Source organism: Lates calcarifer, linkage group LG5 (genome assembly GCF_001640805.2).
Source record: "Lates calcarifer isolate ASB-BC8 linkage group LG5, TLL_Latcal_v3, whole genome shotgun sequence".
NCBI lineage: Eukaryota > Metazoa > Chordata > Actinopteri > Centropomidae > Lates > Lates calcarifer.
In genome coordinates this window covers 22,035,674-22,055,944 of record NC_066837.1, presented here as the reverse complement: position 1 = coordinate 22,055,944, position 20,271 = coordinate 22,035,674, and the positions used below count along the sequence as shown (strand labels likewise).

At 37.8% G+C, this 20,271-nt stretch overlaps 3 protein-coding genes across 6 annotated transcripts; all 3 read right to left on the bottom strand.

Moving 5' to 3' along the window:
- Nucleotides 1-664: 664 nt before the first annotated feature.
- LOC108885456 (uncharacterized) lies at nucleotides 665-3,817 on the bottom strand. Its single transcript, XM_051070288.1, has 6 exons — nucleotides 3,794-3,817; nucleotides 3,368-3,608; nucleotides 3,022-3,105; nucleotides 2,783-2,890; nucleotides 2,619-2,683; nucleotides 665-2,390 (listed from the first exon to the last, which is right to left on the bottom strand). The coding sequence occupies exons 1-6, from the start codon at nucleotides 3,815-3,817 to the stop codon at nucleotides 2,259-2,261; spliced, it is 654 nt and encodes a 217-aa protein (XP_050926245.1). The 3' UTR covers nucleotides 665-2,258.
- Nucleotides 3,818-3,895: 78 nt separating this feature from the next.
- On the bottom strand, nucleotides 3,896-5,452 carry LOC127142496 (CMRF35-like molecule 3). Its single transcript, XM_051070774.1, has 2 exons — nucleotides 4,748-5,452; nucleotides 3,896-4,647 (listed from the first exon to the last, which is right to left on the bottom strand). The coding sequence occupies exons 1-2, from the start codon at nucleotides 4,788-4,790 to the stop codon at nucleotides 4,298-4,300; spliced, it is 393 nt and encodes a 130-aa protein (XP_050926731.1). The 5' UTR covers nucleotides 4,791-5,452; the 3' UTR covers nucleotides 3,896-4,297.
- Nucleotides 5,453-6,100: 648 nt separating this feature from the next.
- Nucleotides 6,101-19,319, bottom strand: LOC108885455 (CMRF35-like molecule 1). 4 transcript variants are annotated; one of them, XM_051070772.1, is made up of 6 exons: nucleotides 17,851-18,031; nucleotides 9,619-9,945; nucleotides 8,696-9,016; nucleotides 7,008-7,121; nucleotides 6,816-6,877; nucleotides 6,101-6,554 (listed from the first exon to the last, which is right to left on the bottom strand). In XM_051070772.1, exons 1-6 carry the CDS (start codon nucleotides 17,906-17,908, stop codon nucleotides 6,402-6,404), a joined length of 1,035 nt encoding a protein of 344 aa, XP_050926729.1. In that variant the 5' UTR covers nucleotides 17,909-18,031; the 3' UTR covers nucleotides 6,101-6,401. The 4 variants fall into 4 exon arrangements, with proteins under 4 accessions (XP_050926729.1, XP_050926730.1, XP_018535333.1 ...); XM_051070773.1 differs by lacking the exon at nucleotides 17,851-18,031 and adding an exon at nucleotides 11,733-11,796; XM_018679817.2 differs by lacking the exon at nucleotides 17,851-18,031 and adding an exon at nucleotides 10,230-10,347.
- Between the last annotated feature and the right edge of the window lie 952 nt (nucleotides 19,320-20,271).

Below are 20,271 nucleotides of genomic sequence, written 5' to 3'. Positions count from 1 at the left end.
CACACCTGTTTCATATCCACTCATCACTGCCGGATATCTACCCTGGTTCTCCAGCTACAAGCTGCCAGATCGTCTCAGTACCCTACGCGGTAACGTTCCGGCCGAACTACAGAGTTACTCTGAATAATCTCTAGCGTTCACAGTGTTTTTCCTTTGGAGAAAGAAATAATTGTTGTTTGTTGTTCTTCGCCTCTGCCTAGCCCGACCAGCGCAGCCGTCAGCCCCTCGCCTCCGGATAAAACTCGGTGGCCAGTCTTTCCTGCACTTTCCGCACTTTCCCGGAGCATCGGCCCGGCACCCTGGGCCACCCGGACCTGCTCCCCATTCGTCCAGTTCTCATCCCCTCCTTCCTTTCATTAATAAACCTCGGGATCTCATCACTCATCTGTGCCTTGGTTTTTGAGTCTGCTTTTGGGGTTCTACCAATTGTTGCCGAAGCATGACAGAAAGGGGTGTATTCTCAGAAATGTAGGTGTTAAATCCAGAGTCACATTGATTATATAGCTCTGAAAAAACAAAAACGCCGAACAAACAAAAACAGACATGTATTGAGGCAGCTTTTCAATATCTTTACACTTCATTTGCTTTGCTACTTTGCTTTACCTTTTTAAAATGAAAGTTAATCAGCCATCCCTATTTGACAAATTTTTTTTATATATTTACTGTGTCCATTTTCAGTTTTTGTTACATTTACAGCATATGCCTGACTGATTTAAGATATTTTTCTTTTCTATTGTTTGACCAATCTTTACATCTTTTTTATTTGATTACATTTAAAGGTGTTATTATAAAGCCCCTGCACATCAACAGTCCACTCGCACATATTGAGTTATTAAACCTCCAGTCAGGACTGTGTATTTTGAATTCATATTATTGAACAGCACACAGCACTTTTTTTCAAGGCAGACCTTTTGACTTGTCATAGCAAGAAAAGCACAGGTGTAACTGCTAACATCAGTCATGGCTCTGCTCCATTAAGTGTCTCATTAAGTTGATATACTGACTGACTGGTACTACCTTAACATTGTCAGGAAACGGCAAGGCAATTTTATTTATATGGTTCATTTTATTACATAAGAAGGGGCTTTACATTAAAATGCATGCATTAAACTTACAGAAGAATATAATAACTGAAGTACAGGAAAATGCCATATCAAAAGAAAATTGACCGAAAAATGGAAAAAAACAAAAAACAAAATACAAAAAACATTTGAAACAATGTTCATACTGTATATACTGTCCAGTGATATTCTGAGCACTTGGCTTAAGCAAATGTTGAAATTATTTAAGTTCAAACACTGTTAAATCTTTTGTTATACTAACATTACAGCATGTAACTGTGGCAAGAAATATACATAAAAACAAGCAAAGATTTACCTGTATATATACATCACTATGGAAGTGTATTGCTGCCACACCAGAAAAGAAAACTGGATCACTATCACATTATAATGAGATACAAACTTATCATGTTACAATAATATAATATAATATAATATAATATAATATAATAGTAGTAATATAAAGTTTCACATTAAAACATGACTTATACAGGGAAGGCATTATGGATACAAGACCAAGGTGAAGTATGATGTAGCTTGTATCCATGGTGCCTTCTGTGGCCCTCCAGCTGATTAGTGAGAAATTATGTTACCTCCAGAGGGCTGGACTGATTCTTCTATGACCTGAAGTCTTTCACGTTATAACAATATAAGTTATTACATTATAATGTGGACCCTTTCACGTAATAACAGCAACAGATATTATAGTGTTATAACATGAGAGGTATGTATCTCTTAATAACGTGAAAATATCACATTATAACAATAAATTTTTCAGGTTATAATGTGTTTGTGATCTGTCTTTCTTTTTCTGATGTGGCAGCAATACACTTCCATACATCATAACATTCAAATGAAGATTTTATTAGATTAAGGAACTATGGATTGAAAGATGCATTTGAGACCATAAAGTTCTGCATTTGTAAATGTGATTTTGATTGGTGTTTTATGAAACACACATCACTAGCATATTTTTCTTTAAAAGAGCAATAAAAACAATACATTTGTGTGTGTTAATGGAAAAAATGCTTCATAAATCAAGCTTTTGAAAATAATCAAAAACAAACCTAGTTTTTACTCAAACAATAAGAGGGTAGGACCATGGTATATCATATTTTGAAGATCATAATTTGGGGACAGTGTATATTGTTGTCGTTATTGTTGTTGGCTTTGTTTTAATTGGTATCTAATTCATTATTATTTATTGTAGATGTCCTGTGTCTCAGGGAGGGTTTCGTAGTCAGACTCATATTGCTCTCGTTTACCATTATGGTGCTGCTTCCAGAAATGCTGCTTTGAACGCCGTGCAACTTTCTGATTTTCATTCAACTGAAAGAAGAGTAAAAAACATGGATAAACAAAAATGAAAAATACATTAATATACTGTATGCAGTTACACAGATGACAAAACATTTCACAAATATAAGACTGCAATGACATTTATACTGCCATAAAGACCAACACCAAAAAAAAAAAAGAAAAAAAAGAAAAAAGAAAAGTTAAGCCAACAATTCTAGCCTCTCTGAGCAATTAACAGGTTAACAAGTTTTGTTTTACCTCAGCCAAACCAAAAACCCCTCTTTCTTCTGTGGTAATCCACATGTTTCTGTTGACTCCAGCTCCTGTAACAATACAGGTTTACAACACAACACAAGCAGTCAAGGTTATCTGATGTGTGTATACATATCATGTATATATATGTGATTGTGTGTACAACCGACCTTTGCAACAGTTGCTTTTACAAACTATAACAAGAACACATGTTGCGGTGAACAGTACAGCCAGAATTATAAGGACAATGAAAACAGCTGAGGTTTGAGGTGCCTCATCTGGGGGGAAATTGAGAAACAGAATATTAAAGATTAAATCAGTGCATATGAATATCTCATGGCTGAATCCCAATATGTGCAGTAACAGCCTTTTTCTGGTTCTGCACTCATACACAGACACACATATGTACCTCTGATGGGTTTCTCTGATATTTGTGACCTAGTAGGTTCCACAGAGATGAGACGGACCACAGTGCTGGTGTGCTGTGGGAGAACTATCAGAAGACAAGGTCTTAGGGGCACTAAATCTGCTCATTTAAAAAATGTTTATAGAAAATAAACTAAAAAAAAAAACATGTATTTCTAAGTAACATTAAAAGTACTCTGAATATGCGAGTGAACAAGAAAATGGACGCAAATTGTATTCTCATTCTGTGTTGCTGAAAACAGATATTTTTTTCAATAAAGTAATAGCTCCTTAATTAAAGAAATGAAGAATTCAGTGCAATATGGTTTGGTAGATCTGTGACCTCTGACCTTTGACTTCCAGCTTAGCAGCAGAGAAAACATCCAGGCCAGTGTTTCTATGGACACCACAAAGGTACGACCCAGAATCCTCTTGGGTCAAACTGGTAATGCTCGCTGTGAATTTCCTTGACACCTTGTCATCAGTAAGTCTGAACCGTCCTTTTCGTTTGTTGTCAGAGGTGATTAGTGCCTGCTGCAGACATGTGGAGGGCTGCTTTCCTCTGCAGATGTACTTCAGGTTGTTGCGGTACTGAGAGTTATACACACAACTGATGGACACTGAACCTCCCTCATAACTTTGAAATTTGGTGGAGTGATCACAGCAGCTGTCTGTCAGTGAAATAAACAACATCAGACTGTTACAAGGACAGACACCAGACACAGAAAACTAGCTCGATGCTACAATGATTTGGTGAACAGGTTTTTATTTGGCACCAAAATCTGTGTTTCAGTCGCCATCATACTCTTCTATATACAGTATAGAAGTGACAATGTGACATATAATTTTTTTTCTTTTAATTGAGGGACATAGCTTTAGTGAAATATTATACTTTTGTGACTTCATTTTGTTGTCAAATAAATATTTGATCTTTTATCTGAATCAGATTTTAAATATGACATTAGTGTACATCATTTTTTCGACCAATTGGGCGACCATATTCCCACTCTAACTGGACCTTATTGTACAAAGACTAGGAGGTGTTGCATGCCCTCTTTAGATTTTCCTGTCAACTCTCTGTCTCAAATGTTTAACCGACACAAAAAACAAAACTAAACAAACAAAAAAACTTTGTTTTAGAGGTTTATACCAAGAGAAGTGAATTTAATTTTTTGCTTCACAGTCTTTAAAAAATGTGACATGATGCAGTTGAAGGACATATACAAGTTGTACACATGGTCATTTACGATTTTTAATTCATCCATTAGTTTGTTAATTGATTAATTCATTCTTATACCTGGCTCTACTTCCAGTTTTACTTCAGCAGTGTAGGGATCCATTCCAAATCTGGTCACCCCACACCAGTATTTCCCAGCATCCGTAGGATAAAGATCAGAGATGGTCACTGTGAAGACTTGTTTCTTGTTGTCATCATGAATGGAGTATCTCCCCTTCTCCCCTTCTGAAGTTTTGATCATAACATCATAATTTTTGGCACAGTCATTCCTGCACAGGTACTTCTCATGAGACGTATAACCTTCTTCATAGGGGCAGGAAACTGTAACTTCTCTCCCTTTGTATCCAGCTGCATGGATCACCTCTGCTGCACGGGTCACACGACTCAGAGCAACTGCAAGAAGAGAACATAGAATAGAGCATAGACAAAATAATCTAGCAAAAACCCCCTTGTATTTTGATTTTAAAAAACATATTTAATCTGAGAGACTTACGGCTGAGGATGAACAGCAGGTTTTGAGAGCTCCACATCTTCATGTTACTGTGAGGAAACAGATAATACAGCTGATGTGATTCTAGAAAACTTAATGCACTGTGAGAAAGTGTGAAATTATTGTTTAACACAAACAACAGTGTTTAATGCTGAGAATATTACACCTCACAATATGTGTTAAAACATCATGTGAATGTAGAAATCTCTCAGTCCAGCCTCCAGACCAACAACTTGGTCAACCTCAAATTATCAAAGTTTTTTGGCTGCTGCTGACCTTCTGGGGACCTGAAACAGAAATCTAATATGGAGGCTACCATACCATACCACTATCATACAAAAATACAAATATCTTTATCTCACCAGATTGATGCCAGATTTCGATGCAACCACAAACAAAGGGTAGAAGTCCAGGATTTAGCTTTAGAGTGGGGAAAATAGGCTGCTGCGCAAAATTCAAAACTTCTCATTTAAGGCAACCACCTTCACACGCATGCAACAAACGAATGTCCAGAGTTATAAACACCTCCACACCCTCTGCACATCTTGGTAGCTCATGACCTACTGACAAAGTAAAGCCAAGTACCAAGTGCCAACCTAAATGCTACATGGATGACACTGTTTCAGTCACACTGGGCAGTATGTTTTGGATCTGTAACTGAACATTTTCATAGATGATGCGCACATAATGTATGGTGTTACATTTCTTGATGTCAAGAGCTATCAGTGATCTGCCTTCATGTAAAAGTCTACAGTCCTCTGTAAAAATAAAAAATAAGGAAGTAACAGGAGGTCAATAACGTGTGACGCAGAGTGCTGTTCTGTGGCCTGCCTGAGAAAAGGTCAACTTTATGCATGTTATTGCTTTTCACACATGCAGTACAACATGTGTGCATCTGTTACTGTAGACTGGGCTTTGTAGAGGATTCTGCTACACATTTATTTATCTATTTGAAATGCATTTAGTGCTGACATCTGATAACATCGTTTTATATGTATTCTACATCAATGTCAAAGAAGTGATACTCTACAGTTTTCTTACTGTTAACTCATCTCACGAAAAGACAAGACTACTGACCAGTGCAGAATTCAGTACCTGATTAAACTTATTCAAAGTTATCATATAAGGTCATTTGTCCCTACCTTCTGACCCTCTACCCAAAAGAGCATTTCCTGAATTAGTGAGTCACACTGTTGCACATTTAGACAGTTTTTAGAGTTCAGCTGCACTGCTTTTCTTATTTCTTTCTTATGTTAGGAAGTGAAGGCCACTAACAGTGTGTTGGTAATGTTTTCATTCCACCAATAATGGTGTGTTGTTTTTGGCTATGACTACAAACAGAAAACTATGACTATGTTTCTCATACTTTTGTTTATTTATTCATTTTTACAAAGGTTACAGATATACTGCTAAATTAAGTTTGGGGTTTTTCTTCACATTTTCCTACATGCAGTGCAGATTATCAAACTGTTATATTAACACTAAGCAATCATAAGGAATGTGAAAGTACAAGAAAGTGAGTAAAATCAAGTTGAAGCAATGAATCTGAGTACCAAATATATTTGATGGTTATTATATACCAGTTTTGTACAATCACAAAGAACAACCTAGTATAACAAGATTGAATGCTTGTTAGCCAGCTGTTTCAATCAAACACTCAGCTGCTGTGGTTGGCGTAAATTTGACTATCGATGTCTTCTGTTGTGGTGAAGTTTTGGTACACAGACTTGTCTTTGCCTGTATCATCATCGTGGGACATGTCCTGTGGCCTCAAGGAGGCCATGTCTACATAATCTTCTATGTCATAAATCTAAAAAAATAAAAAATAAAAAAATAAAAATTAAAACACATATAAACAAATGAACAGGTACAGTTACACAGGTAAGAATGGTGGTCTATCAGACACACAGACTAATTTCACAATATCCTAGAAAGTGAAAATTCTTTTTGCGTCTCACAGCAAAGCTTAAAGATGCTGATGTCAGTCAGTTGGTTAGTTTGTCTGTCCAATACATCTCCACATTCCTCTAGGGGAAACTAGAATGGTTTGGACCTGGTCATGTTCACTTACATTCATCTTTACTCCTGCTTCAGCAGTGTTCAATGTGTTAATGTTCACCGTAACTCCATCTCCTGAAATAACACAGCACAACAAAGGACACCACAGTTATCGTGTGTGTGTGTGTCTGTGTGTGTGTGTGTGTGTGTGTGTGTGTGTGTGTGTGTGTGTGTGTGTGTGTGTGTGTATGCATATAAAACATACCTGGCACTCTGTTGCATTTGTTCTTATGAACCATGACAAGGAAAAATGTCAGGATCAACAGGACAACCAGAATTGCTGGTACAACATAAATCAAAATTGTAAAGTGAGGGACATCTGAAAAAAAGGAAATACAGTACAAAGTAAACACACTTGGTAGAAACACACATGAGCAGAAAAGTTCTCACGTCTGTTATCTGATGCACACAGCAGCAGATGTAACACTGTGTGTGTACCCTCACAGTATTTGGTGGTTTCATGTTCCTTTTCTGGTAATGTTGTTGTGTGTGTGTATTTAACACAGTGTTGGTTCATTACATGTACACACACACACACACACACACACACACACACACACACACACATACACCTTTGCCAGGTTTGCTTGTGCTAAATGTTTCCACCACAGTGGTGGTCGAGCTCTCAGTGCTAGTCTGTGGAAAGACTGTCAAAGAAAGGACACACACTCAATTTTTAACTTTTCCCACAGACAAATTCAAAACATAAATCTACAAAAACTATTCAGTCAGTCTGTTTTAATTGATTTATTTACTCTATGTTCATTTTTACTCGTCTACTACTCATTACTCTCTTTTCATAATCGTAGCTACTAACAGCTGAATCTTGGTGTAGTTTCCAGGACTCCACTGTGAGTCTGAACCACACCAGTATGTCCCAGCATCATCTGCTTTCAGCTCTGTGATCGTCACTGAGAAAGAGCTACATCCTTGTATTAATGATGAAATTTCTCCTTCTAATTGGTCTGGAGTACTATAAGTGGTCACCTGAGGCAGAGGGGCCGTGAGAGAATTTTCCTGTCTAGATTGTTTGATGGAAATTTCAGGAAAGATAGCTGCTTGACAGGTTTTTCGCTCTCACACTCCATAAAGTTATGTTTATGCTCTGGGAAGCATATGTAGGAGGAATGTATACTATTACTGTAAACATATATGTTTTATTCTTTTATCTTTCGAGGCTAGATAGCCTCGAAAGGGGGGAAATATGTAGTGTCTGAAGGTCTACATATGTTTTTACTCTCTTAAGAATGTTTGAAATTCTATGTATGTTAACCTTTGGGGTTCATGTTTAGGATAAGAATCAAGAATGTGACACCTAGACTAGTAGGGGTTAAAGGTGAGGGTTTTCTCTCCCTTATCTTCTTTCTTTTGAAAGTGAAGGCATTAAATAAGGTCCAGATGTTTCTTATGGACCATGTAAACAGCCAATGTATATATACTGGTGTTTAGAGCTGTTAGGAAGAGAGATCCATATTGGCTCGGATTCTCTCACAGGCTACTGCAGTGCTTGTCCGATGCTGAACTACTTTGTAATAAACTTCTATATACAAGTAAGTCAGTGTCAGCGGAGATCTTCTCTTCATCATCTTCACATCAACATCACCATCTAATATACCACAGCTGCTAAGAAGGTGTATTCTAACCTTTTGTAAATGCAAGAATGGCTGAAGCTATTTGTAAGTAAATCGCTATTAATGCAAATGTTGGCTATGTAGTGTTGCAAAAACATTCATATAGCACCTTTAAACATTTAATAGTAATTAAAATTACGCAAATTGTATTCTCATTCTGTTTTGCTGAAAACAGATGATTTTTTCAATAAAGTAATAGCTCCTTAATTAAAGAAATGAAGAATTCAGTGCAATATGGTTTGGTAGATCTGTGACCTCTGACCTTTGACTTCCAGCTCAGCAGCAGAGAAAACATCCAGGCCGGTGTTTCTATGGACGCCACAAAGGTACGACCCAGAATCCTCTTGGGTCAAACTGGTAATATTCACTGTGAATTTCCTTGACTCCTTGTCATCAGTAAGTCTGAACTGTGCATTTTGTGTGTTGTCAGAGGTGATTAGTGCCTGCTGCAGACATGTGGAGGGCTGCTTTCCTCTGCAGATGTACTTCAGGTTGTTCTGGTCCTCAGACTCATATGAACAACTGATGGACACTGAACCTCCCTCATAACTTTGAATGTTGGTGGAACGATCACAGCAGCTGTCTGTCAGTGAAATAAACAACATCAGACTGTTACAAGGACAGACAGATATATCTTGATCTATATTTGAATAAAAGGACCCATCCATCCATTTTCTATACTGTTCAACCTTAAGGGTCAGTGGGGTCCCCCCCCAGACAGGTCGCCAAGCTGACATATACAGACGAACAACTATTCACACTCAGTTTCACACCTGGGCAATTTAGAATCATCAAATACAAAATCCACACAGGTACAAGGAGAACATGGAAACTCCACATGGGCTACTGGGATTTGAACTCGAAACCTGCCTGTGAGGCAAGTGCTAACCATTGAGTACAAGCAGCAAACACAGTATGAAAATACTGGACTTTTTAATTTTAAATAAATACAGAAGTATCATTAAATAAACATAGTTAAAGCATCAAAAGTTAAGTGCTCACTATATACAGACAGAACAACCCTCAATCTGGAGCAATTATATACTTTATAGTCTGCTCTGCAGTTTAATCTAAAACACTGAATCAAAATTTAAAGGATGAACATCTGTTTTGAGGATAACATATTAATCTAAAACTAACTATGTGCCAGTTAATATAGTAGACCAAAACGTATTTAGTATTTACCTGGCTCTACTTCCAGTCTTACTTCAGTGTAGGTATCTTTTCCAGTCCTGGTCACCCCACACCAGTATTTCCCAGCATCCACAGAGCTCAGATCAGAGAGGGTCGTTGTGAAGACTCTTCTCTTTTTGTCATCATAGATGGAGTATTTGTTCTTCTTTGCTTTTGTAGTCGTAATCAGAACATCACTGTTGCCACAGTCATTCCTGCACAGGTATTTCTCATAGGACTCATAACCTTCTCCATAGGAGCAGGAAACATTAACATCTCTCCCTTCATATCCAGACACATGGATCACTGCTGCTGTACTGGTCACACAGATCAGAGCAACTGTGAAGACAAGACAAGATGAAATAGAAAAAACACCAGGAAACGAAGTTTCTCTATTTATTTATTTATAAATCTCATATTGACACTGAACAGAGAGGCACATTTGATTCTCACAGCATATCTGCTCTGGTATCTTTGATTTATTTATTTTATCACATTAATGCTGACTGTTTTAATTAAATAGATCATTACAACATTACCAGGACAAAGCAACCTGCCATGTACACTACTTGTATTTGCATAAAAAGCAATAAATGTGTGTTCATATAATTCAAATAACTCACTGCAGATGATGAACAGCAGGTTTTGAAGGCTCCACATCTTCACATCACAAGAAAATGTAGAAACTAAAACAGATGTAGCTGTGAACTATGTTATGTGTTATATTTATGTCATGTTGTGAATATCCGGTGTGTTAAAAACATACCCACAACATGCATCAGTTAAACTTCTGTATGTTGCAGTTCCATATTTGCATTAGCTTTATTAAGAAATCAACACTTACATACTCTTTATATGAGAAAAAACATGACTGAGGTGTGTATATGTGCACCTAAGATTAGTCTTGTTACACAGTCTTTATGAAAAGAAATGAAAGAAACTGTTAAAAAGAATACTTCATTGAAGGATGCTGGAGAAACAAAATCTTTCAGATTACTTTCAAATTTGTGTCATGTGTATAAACTTAGAAATGGCTCGAGCTGTCCTCCATTATGTGACTTTGTTTACTCTCATCTTGATATCCTGAGATCCTGAAGATCTTTAGACTGTACAGTTCCCTCATCATGCTGCATTTGGGCAGTCAGCATGCTCTGTGAAAACCACAACTCAGTGGAATGTCCAACCAGATGACATAAAGACATGCAGTTCTCACAGCAGCTTTAAATTCATATGTCTGCTGAAGCAACTCATCTCTGTAGCCAAAGACTCTATTTTATTAGTTCTGCTTTGTCTAAAATATCCATGCACTACTCATGTACTACTATGTGTAATTTTATATTACGTGTCATGTCTTGTCTTTAACTGACCTAACAAAGGACCACAGATGAAAATTACTTTTTAGTGAAGTCTGGTATAATAAACCATATGGTAACACTTTTGTTTAATTTTGTATATTTATTTAGAATAAAAATAAAAATAATAAAAATAAATGAAATTCATAAATAAATCTTATGAGATGGAGAGCTGCTCACATAATCCATACAGGTCACATGGGGGCAGCATTACTGCTTTAATTGTTAAGTGTTTATTTGTCTTTACAAGGGACCCTGCTTCTTCACATCTAATATTTCTATTTAAAATATATTAACTACACAGGACGCTAAGGCCAATGTGGTACGTGCCCCAAACCTTTCGGCTATGGGGGCGCCCGCTGTGATAAATTTATAGCCTATAAAGAGAGCCATTACAACAGACTGGCTTTCTCACACTTTATCTGTGTGTCTATACCTCGCCAAACTGCTGCAGCTGGGGAGAGAGAGAGAGAGAGAGAGAGAGAGAGAGAGAAAACTGACCTTCATATTATGTTCTGTTAACTCATTCATTCATTCATTCATTATCTATACCACTTATCCTCAAGGGTCATGGGGGAGCTGGAGCCTATCCCAGCTGACATTGGGCTAGGCGGGTTATACCCTGTACAGATCGCCAGTCCATCGCAGGGCGTTATAACTCATTGACATAATATAAATATAACCTAAGTATAACAGTCGGTGCCCCTCATCTTAAGATGATTGTATTTGCATAAAAAGAAATAAATGTGTGTTCATATAATTCAAATAACTCACTGCAGATGATGAACAGCAGGTTTTGAAGGCTCCACATCTTCACATCACAAGAAAATGTAGAAACTAAAACAGATGTAGTTGTATTTCATGTGCTGTGTGAACAGGAGAAATATTTTGAAACAGCAGTGTTCATAATGTCGCAAATATCTGGTTGGTCAATATTACACTAACAACATGAGTCTGCAAACCTTCTCTATGTTGCAGTTCCACATTTTCATCAGCAGTGCTTTATCAACAAAGACAACATGAAATGGGAGAAAAATGTTGAAAACAGGTTTTCATTTAATGTAACTTGTAGTTGTTTGAAGGACTAGTGTGTGGGATTTAACAGCATCTAAAGTTTAACCAAGTGCACAGATATGTATATTTAACAGAGCACATCTGTTGTGATGTCTTCATAATCATTTTTACTCTTTTAAAGTTTGATTTACAAGGCAAATCCACAGATGTACATTTGTTGTTGTGTACTGTATTTCTTTAAAAATCACTTACAGCAGAGGATGAACAGCAGGATTTGAAGGCTCCATGTCTTTATATTACTGCAAAGAAACAGAAACTACAGCTGATGTTATAAATAACTGATGCTTTTGTGTCAGTGTGTGATCTGATTCTTCACACAAACTGCAGTGTGTAAAATGTTGAGATTATCAATGAGATTAATATGTATGTGTCAACAAACTTTGCAAATGTAGAAATCACTCAGTTCCTAATTCAAACTAATCGATTTTATCTCAATTACATTATATTACATTATATGAATGTATCTATTTGTGAAAACATCAGAATGACTGAATCATTTCATGTGATTTCTTTAGTTAGAGAGTAAAAGATTAAAAGTAGCCTACATAGCTGAATTAGAAAATTGAGTGAAAATCCAGTTTATAAGATCATTTAAACATTGTTGTTAATGTTGTTAACATGTTAAACATGTCTTAGACACAGAACTACAGCAGTTTCAAAACTCCATGTAGACATTTATCTTAAGAGAGGAAGTATGCCAGCATTATCTTGTTTTACTATATTTGTGGGGTCTGGCAGCTTCATGGCCCACAGTTTAAATGGCTGTTTGAGGGTTGAGACTTGGTTTTAGGGTTAGGGGTAGAATAAGGCTAAGGTTAGGGTGAGGAGCTTGGAAATGCAGTGTGTGTGGTTGTCTGTGTGTGTGTGTGTGTGTGTGTGAGTGCGCAAAGAAAGCAGTGTGAAAGACTCTGTTCAAATTAGAAAGCTGAGCGGCCTGGAGCGTGGTACCATGTAGCATGCGGAACAATCTGGGGAAGAGTAGACAAGCCACTTCTCCTTGACCTCAATGGAAAATATCATGAGGTCAAGGAAACATGTGAGGGAGCATTGATAAGGAAATAGGAATAGGTAACTGCTGTATTTAGAGAATCTGACCACACTCACTCTAGGCGTTTTTTTTTAAACCAACTTTATTTATAATACAAGGAAGACATACAGCAATAAACTTAGTGCTGTGGGCTACAATTCAATGAGGTTTCTTGTCCAACACTAATAATATAATAACATGAAAGGAGTATACAAGTTGAAAAAGTTGAGCCATCAAAATAACGATAAAAAAGAAACTGAAGGTTCCAGAGTAAATTATATTCAGACAGAAATATATAGTTTATAAGTTTGTTAAGTAGAGAAACGTTTTTGGATCGTGTCACAAACATAACACAGGAGCTCTATTGCATCTTCATGCGTGTTATCTGCCTCAGTGAAACTACGATAGTGCACTGCTTTTAATGCTGCTGCTGCTGCAGGGAATTGTGGGGTGTCATTCTCTCCTTTCCTTTTGTAAATGAAGGTTCAGTGAATCCTGTGCTAAAGGTAATAAGATAGGAAGCACTGAAGCTCCTTTCCTTTACATTTAGAGAATTTACTTCTGACAAATAGTGGAGAGGAAATGTAAACTCTTATACAATAAGCATAAACACAGCTACCTCAAATATGTTCTTAACAGCATTTGAAATGTACTTTGTTATTTTCCACCACTTTATTTCAGTCCATCAAAAATCTGACACTCACTAACAATCTGGTGATACTGTTTTTATATTTCATGTATATATTACAAAATACAATCCTCATGAATCGATTCAGTGATAACTTTGTAAAGACTGGATTTTCTTTGTTTTGTTTATTGATTCACTTTTACCACAGGTAAACATACGCATGTAAGTAAGTTACATTTTTGTTATTTAGCCGAAATGGATTTTCTCAGTTTTTTACAAGGAGTGCAGGGGTGGTTAACTGTTTGTTATATAAATTATAAAACAAATTCTGAAAGATAAACACAACGACAAACACAAAGGCCAACAAAGTTTTCAGTCAGTGGTGGTTTGTGTTGGTTAGCTGTTAATGTTAAAGAAAATACAAACAGGATAATTATGGGTACAAATGTGACGAAACAATGCAAGATTCTCACTTATCACCTTTACTGTAAAAGAGAGTAGAGTAGATGTCTTCTGTTGGTACCAAGTTTTGATAAATAGAGTCTTGTTGGTCTCCACCTGTATCATCATTCTGGTGACAGGTGCTCTGTTGTCTGGAGCTCCTCTTCTTCGAGCATGTTGCAGCTTCTGGATTTTCATAAATCTAAAAAAGAATCAACAAAAAATAGACAGATGAGAGGGCGACACACACATTTATTAACACATTGTAGAGACACCAGTTATCAGTCACATACATTTAGAATAAACAGATGAGTGATTATTAAAAACTGTATTCTTCTTGCCAGAGAGTCTAAAAATTGTCCAATAATCACTTAATTATTCAGTTCATTTGTTGAGTAATTTGTTGAGCAGCACGTCTACAGATCAGATTGCTGTGAAATTAGATTTAAATAATCATTATTCCAGGAAAATGACTCCTAATAATTTTGGTAACCTTCTTGACATTTATCATATTAAGTAATAAAGAGTCTACAGCCGTGCCAGCACCTCTGTGAGACACAAAGGTGCATTTAGCTGATTAATAACATTAATATGTAACAATGCTCACAATGACAATGCTAACATACTGAAGTTTAGCAGGTATAATGTTTTGCATGTTTGCCATCTTAGTTTAGCCTGTTAGCCTGCTAATATTTTCTAATCATCACTAAACACAAAAAACATGAGGCTGGTGGGAATGTTGTTAGTTTTACAGGTATTCAGTCATAAACCAAAACACTGGACAAATTGACATTTTGACCTGATGGTGGCACTAAATAAAGAGTCAGGATTTCACTGGGGTTATTATAATTGATCCTTTTTTTAAAGTATTTTTTTGGGCTTTTTCACCTTTATTCATAGGACAGGGAGAGAGAGTGGGGGAATGACATGCAGTAAAGATCGGGAGTCAAACCGGGGTCCGCCTGCTCAAACCACTAGGGCCCGCATGGTACGCACCCTAACCATTTGGCTATGAGGGTGTCCCCAGAAATTATTAATCAGCTTTAGGCTGTAAATGTCAGTACAAAATGTCAAGGTAATCCAGCCAATAGTTGTTACAGTATTTGCGTCTGGATGAAAATTGTGGACCCTTTTGATTTTGATGATGAATTTTGAGTAGTGCCACCCTAAAAACAAACTTGACATAGTCAGCTCCACTAATAGTAAAATCATTAGTAGGTTGTTCTGTCCCACACATTTGTATCATTTTCTTACATCTGCTCCACCCATCGCTTCCTCTGCATCTGCTGCCTTGGTCCTGTTTCTGTTCATGTTGACTCCACCTCCTGGAAACACACAGTCCAAGAAACTGTATATATATATATATATATATATATATATATATATATATATATATATATATATGCGTGTTTGCTTGTGAGTGCAAGCTGTTAAGTGCATGTATTTGTATATCAAACATACCTTGAACTTTGTAACATTTGTACTTGTACATGACCAGGGCAAATATGAGTATGAGTAGCAGCACAGCAGGCACAATGAAAACTGCAGGGTGAGACGGATCTAAAAAAAACAAAAACAAAGAAAAACAAATTAATGAAACATACACTTCCTGACAACAGACATTAGCAGTACACTCCACGATTTGTTATCACATTCTTAAAAACACAACCAACAACATAAGTTACACCAAACATCAGATCTGTGGCCTCACAGCATTTTATACTTTCATGTTCTCTTTTTATTAATAATCAGTGTGTTTTAACATAGCTGCTGGTTTATCACATGCACACACACAGGTGTTTTGTCAAGTAGGAGGATATTTTTCCTTTGCTCACATTCACTCCCTGAAGACTTACCCAAACTGTGACCATAACCACTCCATTAACCTTAACTTTAACTAAAACCAAGTCTTAAACCTAATATGTAATAGACTTGCATTTCCTGGAGACTTACACTAACCATAACCACTGACCCAAAAGTTTAGCTATTTTTTCATTTTAGGAATCCAGAAATAAGGTTGAGGGAATAAATCCATTATGTCATGGTGTCCTGATACAGACCTGCGCTAACTGAAACACCAGGACACTGAGTTTATAGTGATCCAGGGGTCACGTGACTCGGTTTGTTTATACTGCCATGTTGGCAGGAAAAGCCTATGCAAAAATGAATGACACCAGTGCTGATTTCAAGCTGTCAGAGCTCACTTCACACTTAAGATATTGAACTGTGTGTTCCCATCACTCTGTTTTCCTCTGTTCTTCCACTCGCTTCTTGCATGTTTTGGTAATCTGATAAAATGCTCCCCCCTTTGCCTATCTCTGACTATTCTGGCATCCCGGGGTACAACAGCAATCCACTATGTTCACTTTTAATAAATACAGCAGGCAAAGGGACAACTTAGCCTTACCTAACCCCTAAGTCTGACCCTGGCAGTAATTTGAACAGCCTGACCTTTGACTTCCAGCTCAGCAGCAGAGAAAACATCCAGGCCGGTGTTTCTATGGACGCCACAAAGGTACGACCCAGAATCCTCTTGGGTCAAACTGGTAATGTTCACTGTGAATTTCCTTGACTCCTTGTCATCAGTAAGTCTGAACTGTGCATTTTGTGTGTTGTCAGAGGTGATTAGTGCCTGCTGCAGACATGTGGAGGGCTGCTTTCCTCTGCAGATGTACTTCAGGTTGTTCTGGTCCTCAGACTCATATGAACAACTGATGGACACTGAACCTCCCTCATAACTTTGAATGTTGGTGGAACGATCACAGCAGCTGTCTGTCAGTGAAATAAACAACATCAGACTGTTACAAGGACAGACAGATGTATCTTGATCTATATTTGAGTAACAGCAGCAATCACAAAGTAAAATGCTGGACTTTTAGATTTTAGGTCAAATACAATACAATACTAAAGGTAGTAATAGAAAAACCGCTCTCAGTGTTACATTACTAATGGATAATTGGTACTTGGTACTGCATTTATGTGCATTTAAATGTTGATCTGGAGCTATTTTAACTACTTTAAATACTGTCCTGCAGTCTAATCTAGGGCACTGAATCACATTTAAGAGGATCAAAAGCTGTTTTGTAGATATCAGAAATAAGCATAAGTCAGCATAATTTTACCTGGCTCTACTTCCAGTCTTACTTCAGTGTAGGTATCTTTTCCAGTCCTGGTCACCCCACACCAGTATTTCCCAGCATCCACAGAGCTCAGATCAGAGAGGGTCGTTGTGAAGACTCTTCTCTTTTTGTCATCATAGATGGAGTATTTGTTCTTCTTTGCTTCTGTAGTCTTAACCAGAACATCACTGTTGCCACAGTCATTCCTGCACAGGTATTTCTCATAGGACTCATAACCTTCTCCATAGGAGCAGGAAACATTAACATCTCTCCCTTCATATCCAGACACATGGATCACTGCTGCTGTACTGATCACACAGATCAGAGCAACTGTGAAGACAAGACAACATGAAATAGAAAGAAGGGTTTTCTATTGTCCTTTTTTTTTTATTAACCTCACATTGACACTGAACAGATACACATTTGATTCTCACAGCATATTTGCTGCAGTGTCTTTGATATTTTTCTTTAATTTCATCACATAGACTGTTTTAATTAAATAGATCATTACAACATTACCAGGACAAAGCAACCTGCCATGTACACTACTTGTATTTGCATAAAAAGAAATAAATGTGTGTTCATATAATTCAAATAACTCACTGCAGATGATGAACAGCAGGTTTTGAAGGCTCCACATCTTCACATCACAAGAAAACATAGAAACTAAAACAGATGTAGCTGTATTTCATGAGAAATATTTTGAAACAGCAGTGTTCAAATATCTGGTTGGTCAATATTACACTAACAACATGAGTCTGCAAACCTTCTCTATGTTGCAGTTCCATATTTGCATCAGCAGTGCTTTATCAACAAGGTACTGTATTCTTCATGTGAGAAAGACATGATTGAATGTTCATATGATTTGCACCTTAGATTTGTCCAGTCACACAGTCAATTACAGTTTGTGTCTTTGATATGTTTGCTTGGGATATGTGTTGATTGCAGTCTCACAGGCTCCATGGTGATGATCGAGATCACAGTCCTGACTGCTGGAAATAAAGATCCTTAGGATTTTTTTTCACTATCCAGGTGGGTTTTTCTATGGACCCCACAAAGGTATGACCCAGAGTCCTTTTTGGTCTGCTGCAGACATGTGGACATGTCAATTTTCATTTAATGCAAGTTGTAGTTGTTTAAAGTTAAACCAAGTGCACAGATATGTGTGTTTAACATGGAGCACCTGCTGACAGAAAATGACAGATGTACGTTTGTTGTTGTGTAGACTAAATGATGTTCTTTCTTCATTTTGCTTCTTAAACTGCTCATAATAAAATACAAATAACTGGTGAACTGTGTGAATGGTTGAATTGATTCATCGCACAAACAGCAGTGTATAAACTGTTGGGAATATTAATTAACACATGAACAGTATGTGTCAACAAACTTTGCAAATGTTGAAATCCCTCAGTTCCTTATTCAAACTAATAGATTAATATCTAGCTGAAATTATTGCAAAAACATCAGAATGACGTGTTGGGACTCAGCCCATTCAAAATGGAGGATAAGACCTAATGGCTCCTTTTGTTCCACAGACAAATGAGAGTCATTGAACTCAGTCTCCCAGCGTCCTTCCCAGCACAGCTTGGGTAAGCATAGGATTCTCAACTCTGCCAGTATATACATTGATTTAAGTCAATGTATTACTTGCTCTGTCTGTTTGTCTGTCAGGTTACCTGTTGTTAGCATTTTCACACATGTAGGTGCATCTCACTGTCTTGCATGCAACTTGCTATCTTCCACCTTTTTGTCTGACACCTTCTGATTTGGCCTTAGACAAAAGAATGCTTCTTGGTTAACCTCCTCCACATGACATGACTCTGATTGATCTTTGATTCGGCCATCTTGTTACAGTTCCTTTGTTTTAAGCCATGCGGCTTAAGACAAAAGAACTATCTTAAGTCAGCCATCTTGCCATTGTTTCCACAGACACACACACACAAGAAATATTGATATGGTAATTTTGGTTGTAGTTATTAACTTAATTATTAATCAAGGTTCCAAGTTAATAATTAGTATATTGACTGATTTAATGAATTGGCTATCTGTTCTGTGGATTTAATATAAATTAAATCCTTTAAAAAGTTACTTAATATTAATATTTTTTATATTAATTTTTTTTTTTTTTTTTTTTTTTTACAATTTTTTGATAGCCAATAACACCTACTTGTTCCCAACAGATGCATGAAGCATTTCATAAAACTTCTTCAAATAAAGAGTAAAAGGGTTAAAGTAATGGCTCAATTACAAAGAAGAAAAAAACTGAGGCTCAAGTAAAGTCATTATGTGTTCTCTCTCTCTCTCTCTCTCTCTCTCCGCCCTTTGCTTTCTGTGAACAATAAACGCCCTGGTGAATCCGCATCCTTGAGTCCTCCCTTTTTCAGCGCTAAGCGCTTCATAACAGAAGAACTGGCCACAGAATGGACTCAGCGGACAATCTCACTGGGATGGACCTGAGAGACTTCATCCGGCGGCAGAGCGCTCGTCTCCGCCAGCATGAGCAGGCCCTCTCCCTGCTGCAGGCTGAGAACCAACACCTCCACACGAAGCTCAACGAGCTGTCCGCTGCCGCGGCTGTTCCCTCGGCCGTGGCCACTGCTCCACGCTCCCCTGACCCCGCCTACCTCACCCCGAGGTCTACGACGGCACCCTGGGTAATTGCCGAGGCTTCCTGCTCCAGTGCCAAAACGTCTTCGCCCTCAAGCCGCTGTGTTATGACACCGAGCACAAAAAGATCAGCTATGTGGTCGGGCTGCTACAGGGACGCGCCCTCGCCTGGGCAGAAGCCGAGGGCTCCCGGAGACCCTGGAGCACTCGCTCCCTCAACGACTTCCTGACTCTGTTCCGAGCGGTGTTCGACTTGCCCGATCACGCTGGCAATGTTGCCCAGCGCCTCCTCCCCCTCTCTCAGGGGACCCGGTCGGTGGCAGACTACGCGGTGGAGTTCCGGATCCTGGCTGCGGAGACCGGGTGGGACGAACCCGCCCTTCGGGGATCTTTATCCGGGGACTCGCCGAGCGGCTC